Source organism: Caloenas nicobarica, chromosome 7 (genome assembly GCF_036013445.1).
Source record: "Caloenas nicobarica isolate bCalNic1 chromosome 7, bCalNic1.hap1, whole genome shotgun sequence".
Taxonomy (NCBI): Eukaryota; Metazoa; Chordata; class Aves; order Columbiformes; family Columbidae; genus Caloenas; species Caloenas nicobarica.
The window spans coordinates 25608967-25621300 of NC_088251.1; the positions used below are offsets into that span (position 1 = coordinate 25608967).

At 42.9% G+C, this 12334-nt stretch overlaps 2 protein-coding genes across 3 annotated transcripts in view; one reads left to right on the top strand and one right to left on the bottom strand.

The window, feature by feature from the left end:
- GLUD1 (glutamate dehydrogenase 1) overlaps window positions 1–12309 on the bottom strand; it is a 30843-nt gene extending 18534 nt beyond the window's left edge. Inside the window, exon 1 of the mRNA XM_065638727.1 lies at window positions 11731–12309. Within this exon, the coding sequence (XP_065494799.1) occupies window positions 11731–12154 (424 nt within the window). The 5' untranslated portion in view covers window positions 12155–12309. The remainder of the gene's footprint in view (window positions 1–11730) is intronic.
- Window positions 1–12334, top strand: part of RPS24 (ribosomal protein S24) — a 155940-nt gene that overhangs the window by 38496 nt on the left and 105110 nt on the right. The gene's annotated exons all lie outside the window — the stretch shown is intronic.

Genomic DNA, 12334 nt, shown 5'->3' on the forward strand with positions numbered 1-12334 from the left:
ATTTGCATTAAGGCTTAAAGAACAATCCCCAATCTCCTACTTAAATATCTGCCTTCTACTTAGTAGAAATTCAAGACTTCAGCAATTCTCTATCAAGTAGTTCAACAGCGGCACTCAACCTTGGAACTAAAGTGAATATTCCTTGGGAGAAAGATGAGCCAAGCTGATAGGTAACTTGGAGTTTTCAGGAGGCTGATAGAGCTCATCAGCATCCCATAAGATCTTTGGCTTTGGACTTGTAAATATAAGATGACCTTTGTTCGTGAACCTAATCTATCAGGTTATAATCGGGATTTCTTTGCTAGAGTAACGCAAGTTCCTGTTAAGCTATGAGCCTTGCAATACATTGCCTGTGGTTCAACAAAACCATACATAGCTTCAGAGCTCTGGCTGCTAGGCACAGCCACATAACAGAAAGTATCAAGCCACTTTGCTAATTTAAATTTGTTCAAAACATTTTGATGGAGTAACTCTATCCCAGTAAGCTTGTGTGACCAGGCCACCCATCCCACACCCATGTGGAAATGAGCCCACACCTGCATTCCCTGCTCTGAGTCATTTAGCAGAACTGCAAGTGTGTGCTGACACGGTCCAGATGCAAATTGAAATTGTTGTGGTCCAATAGCTCCTTGGATGCAAAACGGGTGATCCCTGCCATCGAGGCAGTTAAAAACTGAATGGAAAATGATTACACAAAGGTAGGGAGATCTGCCACTTCTGAAAATGGGTTGTAGCTGTCCAATAAAGTGATTGAACTCAAAGTTAAAATCCATGTATTCTGGAGGCAGTTGCAGAGTAGAAAAATATATCACCAAACTGACAGGGCACATATACAGAACTACAGAAGCCTAAACATGATGTTTAAGATCACAGTGCCCAAAGTCACATGGCCACAGCAAAAAAACCCCTACAGCTATTTGTTAGCTTCTGCCCAAGCTTCTCCTACATCACTAAGCACATAACAGATCCATAAAGAACTTAGTATCCCCACCTCTACTCGCCAAATCCTTGGCCATAGGTTGCGCCAAGTTGCACACTGGTTTGTAGCAGGCACAGAGTGTCCTTTAGATGCTAGGACAAGGCACCACAAATTTCCTATTATGTAAAGAGAAGACCATATTCAGGTCTTCAGAAGTGAGAAAAGGCCAGCATCCATTATCCAAACTGAAGCACTGTGCTGCTATGAAAGCCATTCCTGAATGCTCTGGAAACAATCCCAGTTTCAAAGGAACTGAGTGCTGCTCAAATAAAGCTGAGGGCCAAGTGCTGCTTTCTCATGCGAGTTCAATCAGTAAAAGAAAGCACCATGCCTCTCAAGAACAGAATTTAAATTTAGTCTGTATACGGGGGAAGGGTGGTCTCCAAAGCAAACGAGTTTCTGACCTAGGTAGCTGTACAGTGTTAACGTCTGGGCTTTCAAGAGCCATCTCACAGGAAGTAACATTTCAAATTTAAGTAGAATCTACCACAGGCCGACAGACCAATCAAAGTTACATGGTATAATACATGCTTTTTAAACTCTTCTTATTCTGATCTTTCAGAGGAGTGGTTATCCTCTGCCAAGCCTGGAGAAAGAACAAACAGCACCTATGGCACTGACTGTCCTGCCTGAGGACACTGTTCCCTCTTGGTCAAGCAGGTACTCTGGGGTCAGGTCTCGTTTGAGCATTGCTCAAGCCAGACAAGTCTGAAGCCCTGATCTATGCTGGGCTAAAACGGACTCTGCCCGTCCACTCCCAGCTGGACTAGGTCACTGTGTATTTACTCAACCCATATATTTGTATTTACTCAACCCATATATTTATTCAAATTTCAAGTTGCACACACAAAGGAATTTTGCTATAACTATAGTCCTGCAGGCACACAAAATGTTTATTGTTATATGGAAATCAGCGGTGGGCTAAATATTTAGGGATAGTTATTTCATAGGGTTTTAACAGAGAAGCAAAATACAAAAGGAGAGAGCAGCCTCTTCTGCACATCATATGGAAGACGGGATCTGAAAAGGTGAACAAGCAGCAGTTTAACTAGAAAACTCAAACATGCAAAGGAGTTACCTCTTCAGTTTCCTTGTATTACAGTCAAGGGTTACGATAAACTTTACTGTAATAAACATTAAACTTTCATACCAAGGGAGCTAGGGAAAAAGCCCCAAGACTAACAAAGTACTAAAACGTTTTCAGCTGAGCTGCCTATTTGTCACCCATGTACATATAACAGAAGAAGAAAAACTTTTAGACTTGAGGCTGAAACTGTCCTTTTCTGGACAACTTCATGTTTTTGATTTGGCTTCTTTCCTAGCCTTTTAGACAGCTTTACCTGAAATGGCTTGTCTGTTGGCTTTGTCTTCTTAAGTGGGAGACTAGTCTATTATGAGAGTTGCGCTGACTTCACTGGCTGCTTTGTTCCAGTTTATCTCCTAAAAATCTTCATTTCAGTGGCAGGCATAGTTCAAGGTATGCATTCCAGGTTCCCTGACAGGTGTGATGATTTTTTCCCTTCTGTGGAATGAGTGGACAACATTTAAGTTGTGCTAACATTTCATTCCTTTACACAATTTGGCCAGTTACCATTTTCCAGTAACTGTAATGACTCTCCAGGGGGCCTGTCTCTGGACAGGGAAGTTCTTTGTGCTCAGTGGTCAGGGCTGATGAGAAGCAGGCATCTGAGAATGCTGTACATTTCAGCTGCAAGGGGATGCACAAAGATAAAAGACTTAATCTCTATTCTATTTGGATGTCAGTGAAATTTAGTTTGACAGCTTCCGAATTTGGCAGGAGAAGAGTATTGCCACGCATTTGTATGGCTCTTTTGGCAGCGTTACTATGCATTAAATAGCCTGAGTCTAAAAATGGACTGTATACACAGATAAAATACTGGGTTTGGGGTTTTTTTTTAAAGATTCTTAATACAGAAACAAATGAAAGCCACAGCTACACAGCAAGATTATAATTTTTTTAAACCCTGGCAAGTCCCACACAGTAAGTCTCTGGAAACTTGTGACTTTTACAGCAAACTAGCTACAAAAAGTCTGAAGAAAGCCTCAAGTTACAGTGTGACTCACTGCTATGGAAAATACTTTTCACTGGAAACCATACAAATTCTTGTTCTAGTTGAGAATTCTCTTTCCTTGCCACACCCCAAGAAGTTAAACACTATGCTGAGAAAGACTTTGTTTTTCTATGCACAAGATCGTCTAGAAGAGGAAATGTTTTCATTTTAATGTTGTTGCATTACTGGTCACTATAAAGAGAAGGCTTTATCATCACACTGCAGTGCCTATGCTTTTAAAACTTCCTTTTTATGATCTGTATTTTGGAGATATTATACTTCACCCTCTTGCACTGAGCCCAATAATTGTTTTAGCCAAAGTAAAATTTGCTCATGATTTAAACTTAGCTTCTTAATCAGATGCTATGGATTAAGGTTCACTTTTCCAAATGGAGGTAACAAAGCACTTGAAACACAGTATTTTTTAAATAAATGTCAAAGTTGTAATTATCCATGAGACTGTATTTTGGATTCTGTAACAATAGCAGTCAGTTACCATTTTTATCAGCAATTTGGTACTAAGGAGTGCACTAATGGGCAGTTCAAAGACAATTTGCTATACATCCTACTAGATTTTACATTGTACAGACTGCAATACATTCTGTGATGTTCAGTGTGTTTATTATGCTTCCTTAGAAAACATGGTGTACAGAACCACCAACTTTTCAAGGATGATTCCTGCCTTTCTACTATGCCTAAAAATCTACATGTAGGAAAGTTCATTATTTCCTGATTTTCTAGTGCAGTGATCTTAAATGACAGTATCCACTTATGTCCTCACTACTGATGAGTGTGAAGTATTCAAAGACAAGTCTCAAAACTAAACAGTTGCCAGAGTAACAGTTCAGAGCAAAACATGTGGTAAACTACCACTCCTGCACTAAATATCTTGCAAATCTTAGCAAGTCTCTCAAGTTCTCCAGAACCTGGAACAGATTTGCATCTCAGTCTGAATTATTAATATCTAACCAAGGCTTCTGTCCTGCTTTGACTTCACCAAACTAATTTGGGTCCTTTACAGACGACAGTTCTTGTTACAATGGTGCATTTGTTCTACTCACCTCTATTTGCAAAATACCTGCTCAACAGAACAAGAGTTTCAGGGCAGCAGTTTCACCTACAGTATCCATATAGCACTCAGCAAAACAGATTATCTCATTGGCAACTTTTTAGGACTGACTACAGCCATAATAATCTCGCAGCCAGCAACACTGGATTCTGCAGTGGCTTCATGGGTTAACAGCTTTCCTGAGCCTGTCCAAAGGCTGACATTACATCCAGAGTCTAAAGGAGCTTCAGTAAAGATGCTTGCCTTGTTCAAACTATTCAGCAAAATCCCCAAACAAAACATATAAATCAGCTCCAGCATTTCCTGTAATGCCTTAGTTCCTTCATGTTTTAACTCTGGATTATGTATAACATTCTCCTTTAGATGAAGTCTGGGAAGTAAGCAGGTGAGACTGCTACTACTACCAAACTCTATGTAATCATTGACACCTAACACAGCAGGAACCGATGTTCCAAGCAACCCTTAGGCTCTTTCAGAATGAGTACATTTTCCTAAATCCAGAAAAACAATCCAGCCTTCCCTATTAAGGAAACTGTTTATCCTTGTTTAACCATTTGGAAAAGTGTGGTAAACAGCAAAAAGACAAATTTGTAATTATTGAAGATGAAGAAATGCCAGACAAATCTAACAAAGCAAGATGAGTAATTCGGTGCTGGAAAACACGAACATTCCTAAATTCAATTCACTAACTGCCAAGAGAGGAGGTAAAAATATTTCTCTTTCCACAAGGCATTAGCCAGCTATAACCTGGGGCAGGAAAGAGACTCCCCCACGGACACATCCCACCATTCTGATTTAACCAGAAGTATCTATTCAGTGACCAGTAAGGTACTTAACCAGGCAGAATACTTCAGTAAACCACTTCTTATATACTTTTAATAAGCTGTACTTATACTTGAAACATACTTAAACACATACACATAAATGTTTATTCCATTCCATGGAGAAGCCAAGAATATTCTCTATTTTAAAAAAGTGTGGCGCATTAGTAAGATCTTGTGTTTTAAATGTAAACATGGCCAATTTAGTATACCACCAGGCAAGCACATATTACCCTGAATTCATGCACTTAGAATATGGCTATGAAGTAGAGCCTCACCTATAGAACTATCTCACCCCTACCTAAAGGAGTAGTTTGTTCCTTAAACTGCACTCAACACTGTAGTAACAAGGACTGGTACAGAGATGCAGTAACTCTACTGCCATGCAGATACTAATACCACGCGCATGGGCGTGTGCAGAGGGTGGAAATAGCACACACATTGGCCCTGACTAGTCCAAATGCCACAGGAGCCACAAAACAATAAGCCACCATACTGCTGACACAAAGCGGGCAAATTCCTTGCTTTGCCTATGAGTTTATTTCCTAATGAAATGGAGCTGTTGCAATTCATGCAACAAAGAACACCTGCCAGGACAACCCAGAGAACAGGAGGGAGGCTATCACACAAGAGATTCCCCTCCTCACTCCCTCCGACACATGTTTATCCAGAAAGCCCGATGCTGAGAGAGGTATGATCTCTCTATTTATAGACAAGGAGCCAACAGCAGCAAGGGAAAACAACTATTTAAGATCAAGGACAAAGCTGGCTACTGCACAAACAATATGAGCTGATTACATGAAAAAGCTGAGACGGAAAAGATTCACAGCCAGAAGAACAAGGCACAGCCTCCTGCAAGAATGTCAGAGGTAAAACCACAAAACATATATGGTTCACTGAGAATTGCAACTAGTTTATTAAAGGACAACAAAAGCACAGGACATCCATTCTTTGTCCTGTTTTTTTCAGTTTGCAATTTAAACATATATCCACTGTTGTACAAATTGTAAAGTTAGGTACGCTCTACAAGAAAACCAGAATCTATGAAAATAAAGCACTCATGTAAGCTTTAACTGTAACACTGGAAGTGTTGTTATCATAACCTAATTACCTTTTTTTTTTTGGTAAAACTCTCCTATTCCTTTGAAGTTAAATCAGTTTCCATGGTTTATTTCAGGTTACAGATGGTCTATGTTAGAGGTCCATCTGCTGCATTGTCCCTTGGGTACATTCCATGTCTTACTCTCTAGGACCCCTGGGTCAAAAACACGACCTCAGAACTTTCATCCACGCATGACTTAAAAAAGCAAAGCCATCAACGCAACTTCAGGATCAAGAGAGCTCTGCTGACGTGAAGATACCATACAGCACTACTTCTTACTTCCCTCACTTACAAAGGGAAATAAACAATGTCACAGTAGCCAAGACAACACATAGGGTTGTACTGGCCCAACTCTTGCATGTAAAGCTTCTCCTCTTGCAAGTCAGGTTACTATCACGATGTACGTATAGTGATTTAGACAAGGGAATGTGTACAACAGAGGCTATTTGGTGACTGGGCACTGAGATAAGCATCAACCTTAGACCTCTGCAACTGGAAAATGGCGGCAAGGATAGCACGAATGAATGTCACCATTTGCAGTAAGAAGCTCATTAATGTGACCTCCTAAGTCATGTCAGGAGGATAAATCCTGATAGGCAGAAGAAAAGCAGCCAAAACCAGAGACAGAAAAGTTTTGTAACACAGAATAGTTCCTTCCACTAACTAGCCAAAGCAGCACCATGTAGGAAATCAGATTCATTCACCTCCAAGTCAGCTGAGCAAATGACAAAGTTTTTCAAAATCCCAATGTAAGTCAAAGTCAGACAAAATCTAGTCTGGAACTAAAAATGGTGTTAAAGCCTTTCGGAACTGAGGAAGCCACTGAAACTTGGTTAAGGCAATTTGGGTGAGTATAGACAAATGGTTAGGTTGTTTCACAACTCTGATTCATTTGGTTTCATTGATAACAGACCTGTTGGACAGTCAGTTAACAAAAAAAGGCTTTAAAAAGTTTTAAAACCGCTTAACTTTATCCCTGCTGCCTAACAAACACAGAGCCATTTCCATACTACTAAACAGGTAGGAACTCATTGAGCTTATTCATATTTGCACATCGGTTATTTTCACTCGTGTTCTCTGAAACCAACTTACTAATGAAAACAGCCGCCAGCAACCACATAAAAAGCAGCTTAACCAGTTTCATACCTTTTACAGAACCTGATAAAACTATTTACAAAGATTTATTATGTAGGAACGACCAGAGTACTTTTTGACAAAGTCATCTGTATTCAGCCATCTCATTTCCTGTACCCTGTTTGCTTTTAGTTCTTTTGGCAGCTGTCGGTGCAGTGAACAAGAGCAGCTGTGGTTTCCTGTCAGCGCTGGCCACCAGCACGCAAGTCACCGCACAAGCACAGGGAAGAGTGATCTGACCCCAGCCTTACTTCAGCTACCACACAGCATCAGTCCAGTCATAAATTCTAAGTCTGGATCGTGAGCAACTTGAGTTCCAACGCACAACAGAACTGCTTATCTGTATGTTCTCAATAGGATGAGGAAGCTTCCAAATAATTTTCCTTTCCAGCAAACAGCTACATTGCAGAAAACTTAGTCTTTAAAATCTAGACTCATGTGCTAGACGTACTGTGAAGCCTACCACTTAAATGGGTATATTCATGACCATTTTGTAAAGATTCCTAAAGCACAGAAGCACACCAAAAGAAAAAGCATCACTGCTTTCTTGAGTTGCAAAGCTTTGCAACCCCTGAAGTAGAATTAAAGATTCATTTCTACACCAATTAAATAGGTAAGCACCGCAGGATGTTATCTCTGAGTTCTCTCAATGAGGTGGAAAAACCCCACAAGTTATAAACTGAAAAGAAAGCACGTTTCACTACCTAGCGCCAGTTTTTCTGAAAAGCTCTTCTCTTAACCCAACAAAGAATCACCTGCACTACCCTGTAGTGACAACTGTGTCTGACACAATCAATTTGACCTGTGTTCCTACACATTTTGGGAGGAGAGAGAAGACTAGGATAAGGACTAAGTAACTTCCTACTTTGATTAACTGTGGTTTAGGTTGCCAGGACTAGGGTATTAAGAGCATCATACTTGAACAGAAACATGACAGTCAGGTTTCCCACCAAGATGTAGAAGTTTGCCTATGCAAAAAATGTAAGACTGATCTTGAATTTGCCCTCATGCAACCCAACCCATGCAGGTCTGCCATTCCATTTCTGTATTAGGCCACAGTCATCCATCCAGTCAGAAGCCTTATTGTCAAATCAGGCCTCTTCTCACATTCATTCTGCTATTTCTACTTGCGGGCAACAGAGAAGACAGCAGAGGTGGTATAGAAGGACTAGCAGCCAAGGAGCTGCTGCATTTCTGCTGACAGGTATCATCTGCAGGCACACTGGAGTTTTAAACTTGCTTCATAAAGATCAACCTGGCATTAAGTTTGGCACTTTCTGGATTTGGGCTAGACTACTAAGCAGTGGTTGAGGTTTCACCCTAGAAGAGAATGAGCAAGCGAAGAAATCGAATATGACGTTTGTGACAGAAGGAACATAATCTAACTGCTATAATGTTAAGCTAAAAACATCTAGTAGAAACAGAAGGCACTGCTAAAGTGCAGATAAATCAAATGTTTATTTAGTCTCTGTTTTCTCAAGTAATTGAGCTGTCTACAGGTTTAGAGTATTTAAAATCAAGATGCTTGAATTTGATTTCCAGTATAAACTCTTCATAAGTTCATGGTTAAATCTGTAAATGACCTTGTAAAGAAAAACAGTATACAGGAATAACATACAAGCACTGATGAAGTATTTTGGTGTGGGTGTATAAAAAGAAATGAGGAACAAAATTAAAGGAAGACAACCTTTAAAAGACGTAAAACATTTGTCTTCCTGCATCCCATACTTGAACCTTAAAGTGCACTTTGATCATTTGTCTGATCTGCATACAGAACAGTACTTCATATTGTCTAAATAGCATCTTATCCTTCAAGCTTATTAGTAATAAATGGGCATACTATGTACTTTTTCTGCAAATGTACTTAGAGATGTAAGGCCAAATTTGATTACAATTGATGTAACACATAAACATCAAGAAATACAAGAGATGAGCATATAAAGTATAATGCTCCTTAAAAGAATGACAGATGACAAAGCATCCCTACTTGCTAGCAATTACATAGCAGTAACTAAAAGCTATCTCTTTCTTAGTGCAAAATATGGATCTTTAAAAAATGGTATGGGGACCCGATTTTATCAAACTTTACTTTTCCATAAGTGCAAAGTTAGAGTTCACAATTCTGCATCTGAAAATATGTGGAAGCTGGGTTCCTCCTATTGCTCTGCAAGCCTTCCAGATGCCATCTCACCCCTTCTTTTAAAAAGTGGCCTTATGTCCCTTGTTGTTTCTTGCTGGTGTGAATTACTTGTATCAGAGACACTCACTGCAGCAACTTTTCCCATATCATACTACTACAGAGTCTGAGTTGTATTTCACTGGGCTTTGCCATTTTTTCCCTGTGGATCTACGAGGTTTCCAGTTCAAAAACCACTTCTAGACAAAAGCTCGCATTGTTGGTGCATTTCCAGTGGATCCCATGTACCATAACAGCAGAAATACCTTTACTGCCCCTTTTCTCTGCAGTTTAAGTTGAAATGTTTTACTTCCTCCCATGTTTTTTCATAGCAGGTTCCAAGCACTTGATCTACACTCATCACATGTCCCACTTAAATTTACTACAAAGCCAGATCTGTCATCTGATAGTGAACAAATTCCTAGAGAGCATTAGAAGGTGAAATCCATTTATGATGACTATCCTGAAAGAGTGGAAAGGAAATATCATTTGCAACTCCTTCCCTAAGCCCAGAGGGGCCAGGGAGTGGCACAGGAAGAAAAGGACAAACTGTTGAGACCTAATATTCTCTTTAGCTGTCATTTCCAACTGCCTTGAAATTTAGTCATAACTTTCCATAAATGTTGCAGTGTTTGCTCCAGTGTCAGTGCAGACAGGCACAAGAAATGCTACTAAAAATCAAGAAATTCTGTTGAGGATTTAGAAATGTAGGTACAAGAACAGAAGGTATCCAATCACCCAATTGGTGGGTTTTGTTCATGTACAGACTGTTTTATAATGCTTTGTTGTGAAAACTATAGTTCTTTCAGTTCTGAGCAACAGTAATGTGAAATACTAGAAGTTATCATATGTTAAATGCTATCTTGTTACTTCATATGCCACTTAACTGTATTTTGTTGTGCAAGCAGGGATCTTAAGAGTAACGGGTTGTACAGAAGAGGACTCCTTGTAAGCAGCGGCAAAAAGTAACTTAACCTAAGCAGTGACAAAATAGAATTGTAATAACCATCAGTATTTTCAAAGAAATTACAGCAGAGAAACAGTAGCTCCACACAGAGTAAGTTTCAGCCATAGCCAACTTCAGCTACAACTAAGTCTGATGCTGGTAACTTGCTCCAAGTAATCACCAGAATTTGAGTTACCCTCTTGTGGGTAAGAAGTAAACATGTCACAGGATGCTCTCTACATGGTTGCTTTTGGAAAATTAGGAACCACAGTAACAGGACAGATTATTTGTGCTGCAAAGAGAAAAATCCCCGTGTCATATATACACACCAGTTGAACTGATTATCAAGAACGCATTTACCTAAGAACACCCTTCCTACCCTATTCTAGAAGTCAGAGGTCTTCGTTGATAAGAAATAACAGAGAAAACCTTGCTTATACAACCATCATTATTTACCACAAAGTTTGTCAAAGCTGAAGAAAAAGTAATGTATTTACAGATTACAGCAGCCCTGGTTTGAGACAGTCCTGCAATGGTCTCCAATGCTCAACTGTCCTCAAAGATCAGAGCTCCTTAATAAGTTATGCTGAAGGACATCTGCATTTGTTTTTCAAGGAAATACCATCTATCCTGGACCACAAGGGAGCTGGATTCCTTTGAGATCAGAGCTGATCCCACATGAGCTCAGCTGTGGGATACATCCTCCTGGTCCCTTTGCACAGCCAGGCTGTCGGACTCACCTATGATGTCAGCTTTCCCTAGAAAAAACACTTTCGGCTCTTCCTGCATACCCAGCCAGTAACTGGGAATACCTGTCATTTTTCTCTACTGATGTTTTCTGGGTGAACATTCCCATTTTGTGAATGTGGCAGGCAGCATGTAAAGGGACAACTTCTCCAGCTCCCAGCTCAGGAGCAGACACTTCAAGTGTAGAGTTTCCACACATTTTCCAATAAATGCTTCCGAGGCTTGAGTCACACAGAGCAATCGCGCCGGCTGCCCTCGCACCCTTCGCCTTGCCCGACACCCAGCCAGCGGTGTCTGCGGCGAGGGCTGTGCGACCAGCCGCCCCGACACCTCGCACCTCGGCTAACCAGGCGGTCACGCGTGGGAGCCCGGGGCACAGGCCGCCGAGGGGCGGCGTGGGAACCGCTCTGCCTCTGCTCCCGCCTTCCCTTCGGAAAGCGGACGGGAGGCTGCTGCCTATCCCCGCCGCAACGGCCGTTAACGGTCGCTGGCTAGGCGGGCAGCGGGGACCCAAGTGTGGTCCCGCGGTACCTCAGGGAGCGGCCACGGGAAGCGCCCGCCCCGCGGCGGGACAGCGACCGCTGGGCAGGGGAAGGGCAGGGCCGCGGCGCTGCGGGCCCGGGCACACGGCTCCCCGCGGGCCCGGGCACCGGGGAGGGGTGTGCGGGGGGCGGCGGGCCTCACCTCCCTTGCAGGGGGTGCGGTGCTGGCTGTGCTGCGCCCGGTAGCCCTCGATCACCTCCCACTCGCCGTTATCGCGCTTGATGGGGAAGGAGACGCTGAGCACATGGTTGCAGGGCTTGATGATGCGGAGGATGCCGCGGACGCGGTGGCGCCGGTCCTCCATGCTCTCGCGGGTGCGCAGCCCCTCCACCAGCTTGTCCTCCACGATGCTGGCGCCGCGGTCGAAGAACCCCTCCACCATCTTGAAGAAGTTGGGGTCGTCCTCCTTCGTCGCCGCCTCACAGTAGTGCCGCCGCGGGCACCGGCCCCTGCCCCACGCCGCCGCCCCCCCGGCTGCCGCTGCCGGCCCGCCCGGCTCCGCGCCCGCCAGCACTGAGCCGGCGGCCAGGCGGGACGCCAGCAGCTCCCCCAAGTAGCGGTACATGGTGGCGGCCACCGGCGCTTCCGCTACGCGCGCAGACGGCAGAAGCGAGGTAGCAGACCCCGGGGCGGCACGGCTGCCACACAGGGCGCGGGGCGGTGCCGCCGCCGCCTTTAAACGGCCTCGGTGTGGGGGCGGGGGAAGGGGGGGCCGAACCGGCGCTGGCGGGGCAGGAACACGCCG